Consider the following 19,771-nt stretch of genomic DNA (forward strand, 5'->3'; position numbering starts at 1 on the left):
GCTATTGATCGACGATCTTCAAATGAGTGGCCTTTTGTAAAAATGTTTCGAAGCAGGAAAGCCCTAACTTTAACTGATTATTTGATTGATTCTTTTCATCATGTCATTCACCTTCATCAGCATTTCTCATTCCGTTTCTCTGTATGTTTTTGGTGACCAATAAAGTTGCTACTGAAGTTAAGTTGTTAGCTGTGGTATTCAGGATGGACTCTGACTTTTCAACGTCCTCTACAGAATTTTGAGTTTGTATTGCTTAGTAGATGTAGACTTGTCACAGCATATTGGGATCAAAGGCGTTTCTATTGGTGTGTTTGAGACTATTGGCTGTGTACGTGTGTTTACCTGTGTATGTCTACGGTCCTATCTGACAATGATAACGCTGTTCTATCTGTTTGGCGTTCCTAGTGTGGAGCCGATGGCTGACTTCTTAACTCTTCTCTGTCCTCATGCTGCACTGTTAATGGCTTGGCCCACCTTGGCCTGGTATGGTTTGGTTTGACCCATTAGACTCCACCAGTGGAGAAACCCAACCTGCTGCACCTGCAGCTGCCTCTGGTGCTGAGCTGATGGCAGGTAATGTACCTACCGATGCACAACACACCCACGAGGCATGACACAAACAACAGGCATGACCCATTCCCATTGTATGCAAGACATATAACAGTAAATACACCACATATAGGGTTACAAAGTAGGGTGTATTACTGGAAACTTTCTAAATTTACCTGTAAACGACTTGATCTTTGGTTACTTTCAAGGTTTATTTGGATTTCTATCAGATGACATCAAGTGGCCTTTTTGGGTACTTCGGATATATAATATAATCTTAATTAAATGTATATTAGATATAGATTAGGTTATTTGATTATTAATAATTGTGAATAATAATTATAATAAATATAGTAATTATATATAATTATTTATATATATACACATACACACACACACACACACACACACACACACACACACACACACACACACACACACACACACACACACACAGATGGAATCATGTAGTAACCAAAAATAGTGTTAAACAAAACCAAATTTATTTTAGATTCTTCAAGTAGCCACCCTTTGCCTTGATGACAGCTTTGCACACTCTTTGCATTCTCTCAACCAGCTTCATGAGGTAGTCACCTGGAATGCATTGCAATTGACAGGTGTGCTTTGTTAAAAGTTAATTTGTGGAATTTCTTTCCTTCTTAATGCATTTGAGCCAATCAGTTATGTTGTGACTAGGTAGGGGTGGTATACAGAAGATAGCCCTATTTGGTAAAAGACCAAGTCCATATTATGGCATGAACAGCTGAAATAAGCAAAGAGAAATGACAGTCCTTCATTACTTTAAGACCTGAAGGTCAGTCAATACAGAAAATGTCAAGAACTTTGAAAGTTTCTTCAAGTGCAGCCGCAAAACCATCAAGCGCTATGATGAAACTGGCTCTCATGAGGACCGCCACAGGAAAGGAAGACCCAGAGTTACCTCTGCTGTGGAGAATAAGTTCATTAGCGTTACCAGCCTCATAAATTGCAGCCCAAATAAATGTTTCAGAGTTGAAGTAACACAGATCTCAACATCATCTGTTCAGAGGAGACTGCATGAATCAGGCCTTCATGGTCGAGTTGCTGCAAAGAAACCACAACTAAAGGCCACCAATAAGAAGAAAAGACTTGCTTGGGTCACGAGCAACAGACATTAGACCGGTGGAAATCTGTCATTTGGTCTGATGAGGCCAAATTTGAGATTTTTGTTTCCAACCGCCGTGTCTTTGTGAGACGCAGAGTAGGTGAAAGGATGATCTCCACATGTGTGGTTAAAACCGTGATGCACAGAGGAAGTGGCTTTGCTGGTGACACTGTCAGTGATTTATTTAAAATTCAAGGCACACTTAACTAGGATGGCTACCACAGCATCCTGCAGCGATACGCCATCCTATGTGGTTTGCGCATAGTGGGACTATCATTTGTTTTTCAACAGAACAATAACCCAAAACACACCTCCAGGCTGTGTTGTTTGTACAGATGAACGTGGTACCTTCAGGCATTTGGAAATTGCTCCCAAGGATGAACCAGACTTGTGGAGGTCTACAATTTATTTTCTGAGGTCTTGGCTGATTTCTTTTGATTTTCCAATGATGTCAAGCAAAAGAAGCACTGAGTTTGAAGGTAGGCCTTGAAATACATCCACAGGTACACCTCCAATTGACTTAAATGATGTCAATTAGCCTATCAGAAGCTTCTAAAGCCATGACATCATTCCTGGAATTTTCCAAGCTGTTTAAAGTCACAGTCAACTTAGTGTATGTAAACTTCTCACCCACTGGAATTGTGATACAGTGAATTATAAGTGAAATAATCTGTCTGTAAACAATTGTTGGAAAAATTACTTGTGTCATGCACAAAGTAGATGTCCTAACCGACTTGCCAAACCTATAGTTTGTAAACAAGAAACATGTTTTAATGACTCCAACCTAAGTGTATGTAAACTTCCGACTTCAACTGTACATATGAGATAAGTAATGCAAGATACATAAACATTCTTAAAGTGGCATTATTAAAGTGACTTGTGTTCCATTTATTAAAGTGGCCAATGATATCAAGTCTGTAGGTAGGCATCCGCCTCTCTGTGCTAGTGATGGCTGTTAAACAATCTGATGGCCTTGAGATAGAAGCTGTTTTTCAATCTCTCTGTCCCAGCTTTGATGCACCTGTACTGACCTCGCCTTCTGGATGGAAGCAGGGTGAACAGGCAGTGGCTTCGGTGGTTAATGACCTTGATTATATTTTTTGCCCTCCTGTGACATTGGGTGTTGTAGGTGTCCTGGAGGGCAGGTAAGGGCTGTTTTGACCAAGATGGGAGAGTGATGGAGTGCTGCATCAGATGACCTCGCCTCCACAATCACCCAACCTCAACCCAATTGAGTTGGACCACAGAGTGAAGGAAAAGCAGCCAAGAAGTGCTCAGCATATGTGGGAAGTCCTTCAAGACCGTTGAAAATATATTCCTCATGAAGCTGGTTGAGAGAATTCCAAGAGTGTGCAAAGCTGTCATCAAGAGTGTGCAAAGCTGTCATCAAGAGTGTGCAAAGCTGTCATCAAGAGTGTGCAAAGCGGTCATCAAGAGTGTGCAAAGCGGTCATCAAGAGTGTGCAAAGCGGTCATCAAGAGTGTGCAAAGCGGTCATCAAGAGTGTGAAAAGCTGTCATCAAGAGTGTGCAAAGCTGTCATCAAGGCAAAGTGTGGCTACTTTGAAGAATTTCAAGTATAAAATATATTTTGATTTGTTTTAACACTTTTTTTGGTTACTACCTGTTTCCATGTGTTATTTCATAGTTTTGATGTCTTCACTATTATTCTACAATGTATAAAATAGTAAAAATAAAGAAACTCTTGAATGAGTAGGTGTGTCCAAACTTTTGACTGGTACTGTATATGAACATGTCTGTCTGAATGAATACATCCTGAGTGTATGTATCTTGTGAACGTACCTTGGTTTTATGGCCAATGCACATGCTGTTGTGTATGGTCATTCTCATTCTAGATTCTTTCCATAGTTGTCTCTCTCTGTTGATGCGTGCATTGGTTGACTTTTTCACATTTTACCGTGGCAACGTTCCCTGTGCTTACCAGGTTTATGATCAAGGCTGTCACTGCCCTGCATGTTATCTAAATGACGACCTGCAAGTACTACTGCTTAAGCCTTAACTCTCTCTCTCTCCTCCATCTCTTTCTCTCGCAACATTTGTCATCTCTTAACTCACTCCATTATTTTTCCCTCCACTACTGTCCTTCTGTCCCTTTCTTCTTACCCTTACATCCTCTCCCTCTTTCCCTCCCTCCCTCTGTTCTCTCTCTTTCCCTCTGCACTTTATCTCACTCACGCGCTCTCTCTCACACTCTTTGTCCTCTCTCACGTTCTATTTCTCTCTTTCTCTCTCGTCCCTCTATTGCTCCTCTCTCTCCATCTGGCTCTGGGGCTGGCTCATTGCTTGCTTCCTGCTCTCTGATTGGGTGAGTGTTCTGGCTCATTGATGCGCTGTTTCCCACAGTGCATTGCTGCATTGCAGTAAGAGAGCGACTGCTGCTGTTATTTTCCCTCTGCTCTGACAGATGCCTGATAAATAGGGTGTGTGAGATGCTCACATCACAATGCCCATTTAGCTTGGTACTTGCTTCCTCCCTCTAGAGTGGTGGCTGCATCCTTACTGTCACCAAGATACAAAGGATGATGCCCCATCTCAAACAAGCTAGCTAATAGGATAGTAATACTATTTAGTAGAGTTGAGTAGACAGCATATTTGTGCTGTTGATTTATATTACATGGAGAGTACCACTTAAACGGTGTGTGTGTGTGTGTGTTGAGGCACAGTATAAGCCCTCAGTCATACTGAGTATCAGTATGAGAACTTGCCTCTTGTTAACATTCCAATGTTGTGCTCCTCTCTGATCACTGTTGTCATGGAGACCCTCTCGATGGGTTGTCATGGTAATCCCACTCGTAAGGAGGACCCCTCTGTTATGATCAGAGAGGATTATTGTGGCTGTTTCTCACCTCTCTCTCTCTCTCCCCCCTCCCCCCATGTGTCTCCTGTAGCGTTTGATGGTCTAGGGGATGTGTTGATGCCTGCCATGACGCCCCAGACTGGGGCCGCCTCATCTCCAGTTAAACATATGGGAGGGGACCTAGACGCCACCATGGCTAACATGGCTAGCAGTAAGTCTCTGAACAAAGTCTCTGAGCAGACACAGGTCAGGGATTCTCAATTTGGCCTGAATAATTTCAGCATCATGGTGCTGTCCATCTATGCATAGACATGTTCCTATAACCAATCTCACCTTATTGTAACGTTACTTACACTCAGTGGACCGTTTATTAGGTACACCCATCTAGTACTGGGTCAGACCCCCCTTTGCCTCTAGAACAGCCTGAATTATTTGGGGCACCGTTGACACCAGGCAGGATGGGGCCATGGACTCATACTGCTTATGCCAAATCCTGACTCTGCCATCAGCATGACACAACACGAACCGGGATTCCTCGGACCAGGCAGTGGTCCACTCCTCAATTGTCCAGTGTTGGTGATCGTGTGCTCACTGGAGCCGCTTTGTTTTTATCTGACCGGAGCGGAACCCTGTGTGGCCGTCTACAGCAATAGTCCATCCGTGACAAGGACCGACGGGTTGTGGGTTCTAAGATGCCGTTCTGCACACCTCAGTTGTACTGCACTATTATTTGCCTGTTTGTAACCCACCTGTTAGCTTGCACCGACGATCATAGCAAGCTCAAAGACGCTTAGGTCACTTGTTTTGCCCAATCTAACGTTCAATCGAACAGGAGCCGAATGCTTCGATACCTGTCTGCCTACTTTATATGGCAAGCCATGGGCACGTGACTCACTGTCTGTAGGAGCAAACCTTTTACATGAACGGCTACTGAGTGTACATGGTAGTTACATAGCCAGATACAGTAGAGGTACAATAATGTTACATAGCGTAATTACAGTAGAGGTACAATAATGTTACATAGCGTAATTACAGTAGAGGTACAATATTGTTACATAGCCAGATACAGTGTAATTACAGTAGAGGTACAATAATGTCACATAGCCAGATACAGTGTAATTACTGTAGAGGTACAATAATGTCACATAGCCAGATACAGTGTAATTACAGTAGAGGTACAATAATGTTACATAGCCAGATACAGTGTAATTACAGTAGAGGTACAATAATGTTACATAGCCAGATACAGTGTAATTACAGTAGAGGTACAATAATGTTACATAGCCAGATACAGTAGAGGTACAATAATGTTACATAGCCAGATACAGTGTAATTACTGTAGAGGTACAATAATGTTACATAGCCAGATACAGTGTAATTACAGTAGAGGTACAATAATGTTGCATAGCCAGATACAGTAGAGGTACAATAATGTTACATAGCCAGATACAGTGTAATTACAGTAGAGGTACAATAATGTTACATAGCCAGATACAGTGTAATTACAGTAGAGGTACAATAATGTTACATAGCCAGATACAGTAGAGGTACAATAATGTTACATAGCCAGATACAGTGTAATTACTGTAGAGGTACAATAATGTTACATAGCCAGATACAGTGTAATTACAGTAGAGGTACAATAATGTCACATAGTGTAATTACAGTAGAGGTACAATAATGTCACATAGTACTTGCAACTATTATAAGATATTAAATGTACATTATTCTGTCTGACTGGGAAATGTCTTATTTTCTCTCTTTCAGATCTGGGAATGGGGAGCCAAAAAACGTACGTTTTTCCTGTTTTGAGGATGTGTCACTTTGTGTTTCGACATGTCATTTAATGTCATGGATTACATTCACATAGCATTTTCCAAGAGCTCAATGAGCTTTACATTCTAAGAGGTTGGGGGCCTCTTGTCTTTTCTTCCTCTCTTTCTATTTGCTTACTGACTGATTGACATCTCTTCTGCAGGGGGGAGAACACGATGGGAAGTGGAGGCTGGTCAACTCCTCAGGTAGCTCCTCCAAGTTGGGGCGCTCCCATGGTAAATCTGGTCTTTGTCATATAGCATGGAGTGCAGCCACATGGCAGTGACAGGCATGGCATGGAGCCAATCACACACACCTCTCCTCTCTGACTCTCCAGGGTGGTCCAATCACATTTGGAATATGGACATTTGGAATTTGGTGTTTGGTTTAAAGGGGTGAACATTTTGTGGGAAAACTAAGGGGTTGGACTGGGAATACTGGAGAGCTCTGAGTGCGCTGAGGTTTGTCCCAAACCAAGGAGCTGCTTGTGAAACCACTTCCCTCCTTTTCTTCCCTTAAAGTTCTGACCTCAAACAAGCCACCTGACCCCAAAATGCCCCGTTCATCTGCATATTTCCTTATTTCAATCCCCATTTTTTTGAGCAACAGCTCCTCTTCCCAGTGTCCAAAAGAAACACAATACAAATGTAGATCGCTTAATCTTCATAATTGAATTGCTGCACTAACCATTAGCCAAGAAAGGTTTTGCTATAGGGTCTGTAGTTACTGTATTAACCTATGGCTTCAGCTGTTCATTTAGCCAAAGCCTCACCACTGACATGAACATCAGATAATCAGTCGCTGATTTAAACTGGCTTGCCTGATCCATGTATTCTTATGATTGACCCTGTGGTCTTCAAATGCTTCTGCATAAGCAAATTACCTGAACCTGATTTAAGAGGTTAGAGTGTTTTTATGTGCTTTGCTGTTCTCTCTCTGCGTGCGTCTTAAAATGTTTTTTTGTTGTTGTTGTCTTTGTCTATGTTTACTATGTGTGCGTGTCAGTGGTATGTCTGTGTGTTTGTTGTTGCAGTGTTGTCTTTACTGTGCCTGTGTTGTAAGTAGTGTGGTAATTTCCCACCTCCTCTCCCCCACTCCACACCCCTAGAACGTTCCAATGGGATCCCCTTCTTTTATGGGGTCTTACCAAGGATTCAGCATGGTAAGACCACCCCACCCTCAACCTAGGACCATTAGGAGCACCTAAGATGGCCAATGACCCCTTTAGGTGGCCCATGTACGCATCTCTAAAATGGCTGCCATAGTGTCTGACTGTTTCCTCTCTCTCAGGGCGGGGCGGCCGGCGCTGGAGCTCCCATGATGCCCATGGTTAGGCCAGGCTTTGGAGCCCCTGCAGCCCCAGGAGCACCGGTAAGACACACACAGAGTACACACCGACACACACACAAAGACACACCTATTTCATGAAACACTGTTCCCTGTGACAGATGGGATCTCCAGGGATGGCCGGGAGCCCGAGGAGGCCTCCGCCCCCCAAGAATGCCCTGGATGACCTCAACATCAAGGACTTCATGTAAACCCCTCTAACCCATCCCTCTGAGGTAGGGTTCTCTCACAGTGGCACCAAACAACATGCACACAATGCAATGAAAAGAGCCAGTTACGTAATAATATTGTGGTAATCATCCATCTCTCTGCCTCTGTCTCTTCTCTCCAGAGGTTGTTGTTATGTCTGGAGCTGTGGATGTGGATGTGTGCACCCCCGTCTCCCTCCTGTCACACCCCAGCCCCTTCAGCCAATCAACCATCAGCACTACGACCCCTGTCCTCTGACTTCCCCGTAACCTCTGTCTGCTGTTGTAGCAAAAGCTGTGGATGTGAATCATAGACACAGAAAACTAAACTGTGTATGAGTGTGTGTGTACTTCAATGTTATCCTTTACCTAAACTAAGAAAAAAATGTACCATAAAAAATGATAGTGTATTTAGATTTGTTCTGGAACTCCCACGTGTCAGCTGACTTGGAATGGTGGATCTGTGTTGATTTTCTTGCGCGTTTCCCAGACGAGGATTGTGTTGTTAACCGTGGACTGTGTTCGGTGTGTGTAAACCTCACTGGCCAATCCCTGCCCTATCCTCTCCCTCGCTATCCAATCAAATTCTGTATATTGCTGTCTTTCTAACATCATTCAACACTTAGTTGTACTCCTCTCCATTAATTGAGCCACCCAGCCTCTGAGAACAGATGCAGTAATATTGAAATATGTACAACTGTCACCACAAATCTGGGTTTACGAGATGACAAATCATACGACAAAATGTTTTGTTTTTATTTTGTCTATTTTTTTGATTGTGTGTTACATGCAACATTTATGGACTATGTTCAAATTGACATATGCATTTTAGAATATTTTTAAGTATAGATTATACATATATTTCTTTAATCTTTATTTTGAGAGAAAATGTATCATATATTTTAGTTATGTCTATGAATTCTGGGTTTTAAAAAATTCAAGCAGTTTTGAAAAATATCTCTCATCTGTATTTGGAGGCAGCACTGAATGCAAACTCAGCCCCCAGTGTTTACTGTGGCTCTCCCTGTTGGTGTGGAATGTTACTGCATTTGACCATGTCAAGTGAAGTTGATCTAGGCTGCATCCAAATACTTTTAAAAAATCCTAATTTACTTGTCTCCTTTACTTAACGGCCAATTATCTGAATTGAATTGATAGGTGAAAGGCAATTGGTGAAAACCAACCAGTGGTCATGAAATGAAGGAGACAAGGAAAGGAGGTTTGTAAATATTGTTGGGACACAGCCCATGTCAACCTAAGGCTTAGGTGGCAAACTCATTCCACGGAGGACCGAGTGTCTGCAGGTTTTCGCTCCTACTTTGTAATTGATTGATGAATTTAGGGTCACTAATGAGTAAGGAACTCCCCACACGTGGTTGTCTAGGGCTTAATTGAAAGGACAAACCAAAAAAACAGCAGACACTAGGCACTTCATGGAATGATTTTGACAACCCTCACCTAAGGTCATTGTGGAGCAGTGATCAGTTAGAGTTGTATTGTCTCCCGTAGCAACTCTCCAGAGGTGTTGGGAACTCGTTAGCTGTAAACCGCTCAGATACACTGATACACTGGATGTTCCATGTGTTGTTTTTCTTCCAAAGTGACTATCTTAATCTGTTGTGGGAAAAAAGTATTGAGAAAGAAAAAGAGGAATAAAACGTATAAAATAAAAAATGTGGATAACAATATTTGCTATATATTTGGTTGAAGGCAGAGTTTGGTTCTTGGATGGCATCACTCCTCTCCTTTCCCCCACTTGCATGTGAGTCCCTTGAGATGCAATAAAATACAAATACACTGGTGGAAAGACTTCAGGCCTCATCACTTACGTCTCCACTGTTGTCATTCATGCTTGAACATGTTCAGTCCATCACAAGTTTTTTTTTGGTATTCAATGGTAGGTTTTAATATAAAGACGTTTTATTTTTGCTTTTTTTTTTTACATCACTGTTGAGCCAATTTTTTTCCAAGCAAAATATATGTTAGGGAAATACTCAACAAAATACACATTTACACTCTAAATATAGACCCTGCAAAAAATTTATTCTGATAACAAAAAGAGCATTGGCTAGATAACTGAATCATGTAGACACTAAAAACAAAGATTTACCCAAGAAAAATCATCACCAACGGAACTCATCTTAGCACCCATATTATGTGCACGATGGGTATTTCTTGGAAACAAAAAGCACATGTGACACATGTTTTTATCGCACCATAGAATTTTGAGACCTCAGTCTGGATAGGGATCTGTTTGATTGACCAAAGCAAGAAAATCATCCCATATTCCAAAGTTCTATTCCATCTGATCATTCTGTGCTGGCCATTGGTTAGTTTGTCCACCACCACCTCAGCGCTTTGAGGTCTCAGTGAAAGGAGATACATGAATGCATATCTTATTTTTTTCTTACTCTGATCAGTCGGACATATCCCTGGTGTCTCAGGCCTCCCTACACATGCTGGGATCCCCATGGATCCAGTGGCAGATCTGAGCGTATTTAGGCGGAGTGATCCTCACCGCCACATTATAGTCCCTCTGTTCACCCCCGTCCCCGTCCACCCGGCGGTGCCCTGAGAACACCCCGATAACCTTCCGCTGCCACTTCCCCTTATTGGACCCCACCACTTCCTGTCTGAGGCGGATGTATACACCAGCGCCTGACGCCCCCTGCTGGGCATCACAATGCTGATACAACAGGTCGTCTGACTCCTCCGTCACTGAACAGAAGCGATAGACCACCTTTTCCCCCCCTTCGTCCTTTTGTCCTCCCTCTGGCTCGTTGTCGAACCCTGAGAAGTGGATGCGACCTAAGGGGAAGGGCTTTGTAGGGGCCACTACACCCAGTTTCATGTGCTTCTGTTTAATTGGCTGTTTGAGCTCCAGGAGGGCGTAGTCGTAGTTGTGGGATATGGCGTTGGTTCTATCTCCTGTGTGTATCCAACCTTTGGGGATGTGGGTTTGTTTTACGCGTGTCCAGTGGAAGGAGGGCTGAGTTTTGGGTTCGGTGCTGCGTTGTACACGGCTGATTCTGCTGCCTTTCTTTCTCTGCCTACCCCCTCCTTGTCCCCTCTCCTTCTCCATGTTCCCTCCTTCACCTCCCTCTGCTCCAGTCTCATCAACCCTGTTCTGTTTCTCCCTTTCTCCCTTCCTCCTTCTCCTTCCTCTCCGTCTCTGCTCCTGTCTCGGTTCTTCTCCATCTATCCCATTCCCTTTCTCTTCTCCTCCTACCACTTCCTCTCCTTGCCCCTCTCCTCCTCCTCTCCTCCCTCCTCTCCGTCTCTCCTCCTGTCTCGGTTCTTTTCCATCTATCCCATTCCCTTTCTCCTCTCCTCCTACCACTTCCTCTCCTTGCCCCTCTCCTCCTCCTCTCCTCCCTCCTCTCCGTCTCTCCTCCTGTCTCGGTTCTTCTCCATCTATCCCATTCCCTTTCTCCTCTTCTCCTACCACTTCCTCTCCTTGCCCCTCTTCTCCTCCTCTCCTCCCCCCTCTCCTCCCACCCCTCCTACCTCGTTTAGATTTGACCTGTAGGACCCCCACTTTCAGCCTGCGGACCCCCTGCAGGTAGTCCTTCCCATCGTGGACGCAGTGGGCCGCCGTCAGTATGTGTTTTTCAGACACTTGGACCCCGGAGCAGCCCGTGGACAGGCGGACCGCCGTGGAGAACGGGTAGCTGGTGGTGAAGTGGCTGTCCGAGATGACAAAGCGCCCGTCCTCGCCATACACCTGACGTTTCCTGCGAGTGTGTGAGGGGGTGTGTAAGGGCGTGTGTGAGGTTGTGTCATTCAGGCCCTGCAGCGTGACGTTGCTGTGTGTGCGCGTGCCGTTCTCGTACACCGTCTCGTATCCCAGCATGCTCTCCAGTGTGGCCCAGTCGGGAGGGGGGCGGGCACTCTGACACTTTATCCCACACCCCCCCTCCTCATCCTCACCTGCCCCCTCAACCTTCCCACCAAACGTGGGGCTCCGCAGATGCACTGTGTGCCTGTCTAGAATTAATGGGACCCTCTGCATGGACCAGCCATACTCTTCATCAACACCATCACCGTGGCCCCCCCAGGCAAGAACACACAGGGGCAGGGCACAGAGCAGCAGCAGACACAGGGGAATGGGAGTCATCGCACTGCTCCACCAGGGCCTAAAAGACAGAGAGAGGAAGGAAGATTGCGCAAAAAGAAACAGGTGACTGGTGTATAAAATGAGGCCAGCAGAGGGCGCTCAATCCTCTACAGTCATCACCATCTGCTTGAGTGTTATCGAAGTATTCTCTCTGCAAAAGCGTTGTCACCGGCAGATAGCGCTGGTGGTGAAGTCCATTTCGTTGGTGGCACAGGGTGGGAAATTGTTACATTTAATTGGCTCCAACAATAAGCCTAAATTCCTCTGATGTTTTACAACTATTCTCTACACAAGGAATATATGATCATACCAAGCTTAAATTCAAATAAACGATTTGTTTGAATGCAGCACAAATTCAAATGCTTGATAAAAAATCTCCATCTGGGTTATGAAAGTGACCAGGAATATGATTTGTTTAATACGTCAACGAATTATGATTACAGGAAATACTGGATATATCAGAGTCACTTAGCCTATTAGTGTAATGGTGATAAAACCCTGAGACTTTCTCACATTGGTCATAGTAGCCTAATCACACAAAGCAAAGTAAATGATGCAACTGTAAGAGTGGAAATTGGATTTGATAATCCTTGATTAGTAATGCTTGATGCGTCTATACATTCCCGTCTGTCACGTGAATGTATTGAAATGGTAGTTGCTTGTAGAGTTAACAAAACAATCATACCTGCAAGCATTCGAAAATAAAAGTTGGAGAAGTCAGCAAAATTCCTCTTTAAAAAAAAAAGGTGTTATCCAGTCGGGTACCAGTCAGTGCGTGAAAGACCGCGTCCCATCATCGCCCGCGCATCAAACAACCGGAACGCAATGAAAAGCCGTGAGCGAGATCTTCACTGCACTGAGATTTGCCCATGACGAAGAAAACATTTGATGGAAAAAGGTGCCGCTCGTTCATGTTACAAGACGAGAGCGGGGGAGGTACTCCCTGGTGATGAGAAAAGCGATGAGAAGGAGGACTGAAGTTTAATTCAGTTATTGAGCCCGTGAACTGTGGGATTTTTGTTCAAAAGTAGGGAAGTCATATAAAACGTGTTGTTTTCAGCTCCCATAAACGTATTTTCATTCCCCACCTCACACATCTAGTCGAGTTGCTTTGAATTAAGCTAAATATCCTGCATTCCTGCCTTGTTGCTGACTGAATAACTTTGAGGATACATTATAATTAACCATATCAGACATCAACCTGACCAGCAGCTTTGATTTGTTTTATGACAAAATAACTACACACACACACACACACACACACACACACACACACACACACACACACACACACACACACACACACACACACACACACACACACACACACACACACACACACACACACACACACACACACATATCCACTTCTCATTTTAGTCATTTAGCAGACACTCTTATCCAGAACGACTTACAGTTAGTGCGTTCATCTTAAGAACACTAGGTGGGAAAACCATACATTACAAGCATAGTAAGTTAACTTTTTCTAAATAAAGTGGGGGGAGGCAGGGGTCACGTGCAAGGGTCGAGGTGAGGTGGGGGAATATTTAAGATGCTCTTTGAAGAGGTGGGGTTTCAGGACTCTGCTGTCCTAGCTTCAGGGGGAAACTGATTCCACCATTGGGGTGCCAGCACAGAGAAGAGCTTGGACCTGGCTGAGCAGGAGCTGCCCTACCGTAAGGGTGGAGGGCCAAGAGACCAGAGGTGGCAGAACGGAGTACTCAGGTTGGGATGTAGGGTTTGAGCATAACCTGAAGGTAGGAAGGGGCCGTTTCTCTTGCTGCTCCGTAGGCAAGCAACATGGTCTTGCAATGGATGCGAGCTTAGACTGGAAGCCAGTGGAGTGTGCAGAGGAGCAGAGTGACATTTCTCTAGGGGTCCCATAGAGCCAGTGCAGCAAACCTGAACAAAGCATGGCATTATAAGGCTTTTCAGGATATAAAAAAAACTGTTTGCCTTGTCCCTTCTGTGTAGCAATACCCCATGTCTTGGCCTAAACACACAGACAACAATGGATGCTAGTTGTAGGAGTTAAAGGAGGGTGGGCTCATTGTAATGGCTGGAATGGAATAAATGGAACAGTATCAAAGATATGGAAAACATATGTTTGATTCCGTTCCATTAATTCCCTTACAGCCATTAAAATGAGCCCACCCTCCTTTAACTCCTCCCCCTGGCCTCCACACACACACACACACACATACACACACATATCCTCTTTATGGGTGGAGCTATTAGAGGTTATAGTTCAGCTATGGGCTGCCTGGTAGATTTCTGCCATTGGTTGATGAGAACAGAGGTCAATGAAAGGACCAAAGGTGATCGCTGTTATTCATCATCATGACAGGATGGAAATGGTTTGTTACCCAGGGGTGAAAGGTAATTTAATTTTTTACCAGTACGGGACCTCCTATGTGTGCAAGCGCTTTCACACATGATCTCTGTGGGGCTCGTTGTAAAGATTTGTCATTTAACTTTTAAAATGGATGATCTTTTATTGTGGTGTAAATCACAACCAGGCGTATTTTTATCTGAATGTCAAACAATCATTTCAAAAGGGCTCCTTTACTAGGCTACCCGCACATGTTCATCTACTCACAACTTACTGTGTTTCCAGCCCTCAAACAGTGGTGGATGGAAAGAGACATCTTTTACACAAAACACCAAAAAGTGTCACGACATTAAGGCTAATGTTAGGCCCGAATTGATGCGTCCACTGCTGTCCGCATGAGCCTCTGTGTCGGCCACGCATCTCTGCCGTGGCAAAATATCAGTGTTCTCATCGGAAAAACATAGCATATTGGCACGTAGGCGATCATATTTCAGGTCCTTTCGCAAATGTTTCATGCCTCTGACATGCAGTAATGACATATATTGGTGAAATAGCCTACAGTTTTCTTCACCTTTTGTTTGAACTATTGTGATGTTTAACCGGTACGGATCACCCCCAATATTTATTTTCCCGGGATGCCGTACTGGACGGTGCCACCTTACTTTCACCCCGTTGTTACCATAACTCCCTAACGATAAATGTCATACTGATAGTGAGAGCAAAAAATGATGTACAGCAGAGTAGAGAGAACACATTGTGTGTACATGCGTGTTTGTTCTATTTCCCTTCTATTGCATCCCTCCCTAGTGAGATGTGCCAGATTGTCTCTGATTACAGAGATGATAATCACTCCAGTGTGGGTTTGAAACAATAATGTGCAAATATATATGTTCAACACTTTTCCCTTGACTGAACTTCACAGAAGGGGAGGGGAAGCACAAAGGGGATACCTAGTCAGTTGTAGACCATTCTAGAGGTGGAGCACCGAGTGTGTGGGCTCCACATGCACCAAGCACGCACACATGAGCGCCCACATACACACAGTCACACTCACTTATTATTTCCATAGGACCCGATCAAATGTTTTAGAGGTGAACTGTATACTGTTAATCTAAATGTCCAATGCTGTAACCAATGCTGACCATATACAGTTGAAGTCGGAGGTTTACATACACTTAGGTTGAAGTCATTAAAACTAGTTTTTCAACATCTCAACAAATTCCTTGTTAACAAACTTTTACAGACAGATTATTTCAATTATAATTCACTGTATCACAATTCCAGTGGGTCAGAAGTTTACATACACTAAGTTGACTGTGCCTTTAAACAGCTTGGAAAATTCCAGAAAATTATGTCATGACTTTAGAAGCTTTTGAGATGCTAATTGACATCATTTGTGTCAGTTGGAGTTGTACCTGTGGATGTATTTCAAGGCCTACCTTCAAACTCAGTGCCTCTTTGCTTGACATCATGGGAAAATCAAAAGAAATCAGCCAAGACCTCAGAAAAAAAATTGTAGACCTCCACGAATCTGGTTCATCCTTGGGAGCAATTTCTAAACGACTGAAGGTACCACGTTCATCTGTACAAACAATAGTACGCAAGTATAACACCATGGGACCACGCAGCCGTCATACCGCTCAGAAAGGAGATGTGTTCTGTCTCCTAGAGATGTACATACTTTGGTGTGAAAAGTGCAAATCAATCCCAGAACAACAGTAAAGGACCTTGTGAAGATGCTGAAGAAAACAGGTGCAAAAGTATCTATATCCACATTAAAACAAGTCCTATATGGAAGAAGCCACTGCTCCAAAACTGCCATAAAAAAGCCAGACTACAGTTTGCAACTGCACATGGGGACAAAGATCGTACTTTTTGGAGAAATGTCCACTGGTCTGATAAAACAAAAATAGAACTGTTTGGCCATAATGACCATTGTTGTGTTTGGAGGAAAAAGGGAAGGCTTGCAAGCCGAAGAACACCATCCCAACCGTGAAGTACGGGGGTGGCAGCAACATGCTTTGCTGCAGGAGGGACTGGTGCACTTCACAAAATAGATGGCGTCATGAGGCAGGAAAATAATGTGGATATATTGAAGCAACATCTCAAGACATCAGTCAGGAAGTTAAAGTTTGGTCGCAAATGGGTCTTCCAATTGGACAATGACACCAAGCATACTTCCAAAGTTGTGTCTAAATGGCTTAAGGACAACAAAGTCAAGCTATTGGAGTGGCCATCACAAAGCCCTGACCTCAATCCTATAGAAAATATGTGGGCAGAACTGAAAAAGCGTGTGCGAGCAAGGAGTCCTACAAACCTGACTCAGTTACACCAGCTCTGTCAGGAGGAATGGGCCAAAATTCACCCAACTTATTATGGGAAGTTTGTGGAAGGCTACCCGAAACGTTTGACCCAAGTTAAACAGTTTAAAGGCAATGCTACCAAATACTAATTGAGTGTATGTAAACTTCTGACCCACTGGGAAAGTGATGAAATAAATAAAAGCTGAAGTAAATAATTCACTCTACTATTATTCTGACATTTCACATTCTTAAAATAAAGTGGTGATCCTAACTGACCCAAGACAGGGGATTTTTACTTACTTAAATGTCAGGAATTGTGAAAAACTTAGTTTAAATGTATTTGGCTAAGGTGTATGTAAACGTCCGACTTCAACTGTAACTGAGCCTATCTCTGAGATGGTCCCAAACATCTGTAAGTCATTCCTGCTGTACAGAAGTTGATGTTGATTGCATCCTGGCCCATGGATGTGAGTAAATGTTATTTGTTAGTTTGTTTGAGGGAAATGAAACATTCTAATTGGGGCAATTAAGCAAAGTGCCTCCACTTTGACAGTGAAGATAACAAATGGTGTAAGGAGAATAACATACAGAAGAATTCTTCAGGGAATAAGAAAATGGGGGATTTCTGAGTGAGAGTTTTTGTGTAGAGGTTTGAATGAACGTAAGTAACCTAACGTATGTCCCTCTAACTCCCCTGAAAGCCTCTGTCGATCCTACAGCTATTTTATACAGTAATCATGTGCCTGTGAACCAGAGTTCTACTGTTAGCGCTAAGGCGGTGTGCCCTAGTAGGAAGTTCACCCTGCACTATCAGCTCAAACAGAAATAACATTGTCATGTCTACTTCTGATAAGCTTCCCAGTAAAAGCAATAAAAACAATCAATCATCCAAGAAAAGTGCTAGAAATGGCCCACATGAACATATGTAGCCTAAGAAACGAGGTTCATGAAATCAATAGCTTGCTAGTAACAGATGACATTCATATTCTGACTATATCTGAAACTCACTTAGATATTACCTTTGATGATACAGTGGTAGCAATACATGGCTATAATATCTACAGAAATGCTAAAGGTGGAAATGTGGCTGTTTATATTCAGAACCACATTCCTGTAAAGCTTAGAGAGAATCTCATGTTAGATACTGTTGAAGTAATATGGTTACAGGTTAATCTACCTCACCTAAAGCCCATTCTTATGGGAAGCTGCTAAAGACCAAGTGCTAACAACCAATATCTGGATAATATGTGTGAAATGCTTGATAATGTATGTGATATCAACAGAGAGGTATATTTTCTGAGTGCCCTAAATATTGACTGGGTTTCATCAAGCTGCCCACTCAAGAAAACGCTTCAAACTGTAACCAGTATCTACAACCTGGTTCAGGCTATCAGTCAACCTACCGGGGTATTTACAAACAGCACAGGAATTAAATCATCAACATGTATTGATCACAGCTTTACTAATGCTGCCGAAATCTGCATTAAAGCAGATTCCAAATCCATTGAATGAAGTGATCACAATTTAGTAGCCATTTCTAGGAAAAACAAAGTTCCAAAGGCTGGGCCTAATATGGTGCATAAGAGGTCATACAATAATAATATTTGCTGGTCTGTGGTGTGTAATGAGCAGCAACCAGACGCTGCACTTGACACATTTATAAAATTTCTTATTCCAGTTACTAATAAGCATTCACCCATTTAAGAAAATGACTGTACAAATAATTAAATCCCTGTGGATTTGATGAGGAATGAAAAATTGTATGGTTGAGAGGGATGCGGAAAAAGGTATGGCAAATAGGTCTGGCTGCACAATCGATTGGCTAACGTACTGCAAATTGAGAAATCATGTGACTAAACGGAATAAAAAGAAAAAACGATACTATGAAACAAAGATACATGATATAAAGAATGATAGTAAAAAGCTTTGGCACAGCTTAAATAAAAATTTGGACAAAAAAGCAAACTTGTCACGTTCTGACCTTAGTTCCTTTGTTATGTCTTCGTTTTAGTATGGTCAGGGCTTGAGTTGGGGTGGGCAGTCTATGTGCGTTTTTCTATGTTGGTTTTTGAGTTTGGCCTGGTATGGTTCTCAATCAGAAGCAGGTGTCGTTAGGTGTCTCTAATTGAGAATCATACTTAGGTAGCCTTTTTCCACCTGTGTTTTGTGGGTGTTTATTTCCTGTTTAATGTTTTTTCCATTCACCTTACGGGACTGTTCGTTGGTCATTTTGTTCATTTTGTTATTTTATTAAAAACATGAACACTTACCACGCTGCGCTTTGGTGCTCACCTTCTTCCACCACAGACGATCGTTTCAAAACTCAGCTCCATCATTCATTGAATCAGATGGCACATTCATCACAAAACCCACTGATATTGCCAACTACTTTAATTATTTTTTTCATTGCAAGATTAGCAACTTAGGCATGACTTGCCAGCAAGAAACGCTGACACTACACATCGAAGTATATCTGACCAAATTCTGAAAGAAAAACATTGTAATTTTGAATTCCATAAAGTGAGAGTGGAAGAGATGAAAAAACTATTGTTGTCTATCAGCAATGACAAGCCACCGGGGTCTGACAACTTGGATGGAAAATTGAGTATAATAGTGGACGATATTGCCAACTATTTGCCATATCTTTAATCTAAGCCAACAAGAAAGTGTGTGCCCTCAGGCCTGGAGGGAAGCAAAAGTCAAAGGATTGTTTTATGTGTACTCATGTACACGCCTGTAAGTCACGGTTGTTCGTGTACGTGAGTTATTTTCGGGACTGTTTAGTTCCCCTGTGTTTTGGGGCATTTGTTTTGAGTGGCATCTGTTTTCACCTGGTTGGTGAATAAAGAAGTAGCGCTACTCTGAACTCTCTGTCTCCTGCGTCTGACTCCTTCTTCCACTACACCCTGGGCATTACAGCTAACCAAGAATAGTAAAGCCCCCTTTCCTTTCTCAAATAGCCGACCAATCAGCCTGTTATCAACCCTCAGTAAACTTTTGGAAAAATTGTGTTTGACCAGATACAATGCTATTTTACAGTAAACAAATTGACAACAGACTTTCAGCACGCTAAAAGGGAAGGACATTCAACTACAAATACCTAGGTGTCTGGTTAGACTGTAAACTCTTCTTCCAGACTCACATTAAGCATCTCCAATCC

The 19,771-nt window shown here is 42.9% G+C and overlaps 2 protein-coding genes across 13 annotated transcripts in view; one reads left to right on the top strand and one right to left on the bottom strand.

Annotated features, from left to right (window-relative positions):
• LOC112250400 (clathrin coat assembly protein AP180) overlaps positions 1-9,661 on the top strand; it is a 42,272-nt gene extending 32,611 nt beyond the window's left edge. For 8 of the 12 annotated variants that reach the window (XM_042321756.1, XM_042321757.1, XM_024420504.1 and 5 more), the window contains 8 exons: positions 508-573; positions 4,601-4,720; positions 6,277-6,301; positions 6,488-6,560; positions 7,433-7,486; positions 7,615-7,695; positions 7,773-7,886; positions 8,003-9,661. In XM_042321756.1, coding sequence (XP_042177690.1) covers positions 508-573; positions 4,601-4,720; positions 6,277-6,301; positions 6,488-6,560; positions 7,433-7,486; positions 7,615-7,695; positions 7,773-7,862 — 509 coding nt within the window. In that variant the 3' untranslated portion in view covers positions 7,863-7,886; positions 8,003-9,661. The remainder of the gene's footprint in view (positions 1-507; positions 574-4,600; positions 4,721-6,276; positions 6,302-6,487; positions 6,561-7,432; positions 7,487-7,614; positions 7,696-7,772; positions 7,887-8,002) is intronic. The other 4 variants (XM_024420505.2, XM_024420515.2, XM_024420510.2 and 1 more) reach the window with 3 other exon arrangements.
• A 96-nt stretch (positions 9,662-9,757) lies between these two features.
• LOC112250402 (inactive serine protease 35) lies at positions 9,758-12,997 on the bottom strand. The gene is made up of 2 exons (XM_024420516.2): positions 12,662-12,997; positions 9,758-11,995 (listed from the first exon to the last, which is right to left on the bottom strand). Exon 2 carries the CDS (start codon positions 11,974-11,976, stop codon positions 10,300-10,302), a length of 1,677 nt encoding a protein of 558 aa, XP_024276284.2. The 5' UTR covers positions 11,977-11,995; positions 12,662-12,997; the 3' UTR covers positions 9,758-10,299.
• Positions 12,998-19,771: the final 6,774 nt, after the last annotated feature.

Source organism: Oncorhynchus tshawytscha, linkage group LG05 (genome assembly GCF_018296145.1).
Source record: "Oncorhynchus tshawytscha isolate Ot180627B linkage group LG05, Otsh_v2.0, whole genome shotgun sequence".
In the NCBI taxonomy this organism is placed as follows: domain Eukaryota; kingdom Metazoa; phylum Chordata; class Actinopteri; order Salmoniformes; family Salmonidae; genus Oncorhynchus; species Oncorhynchus tshawytscha.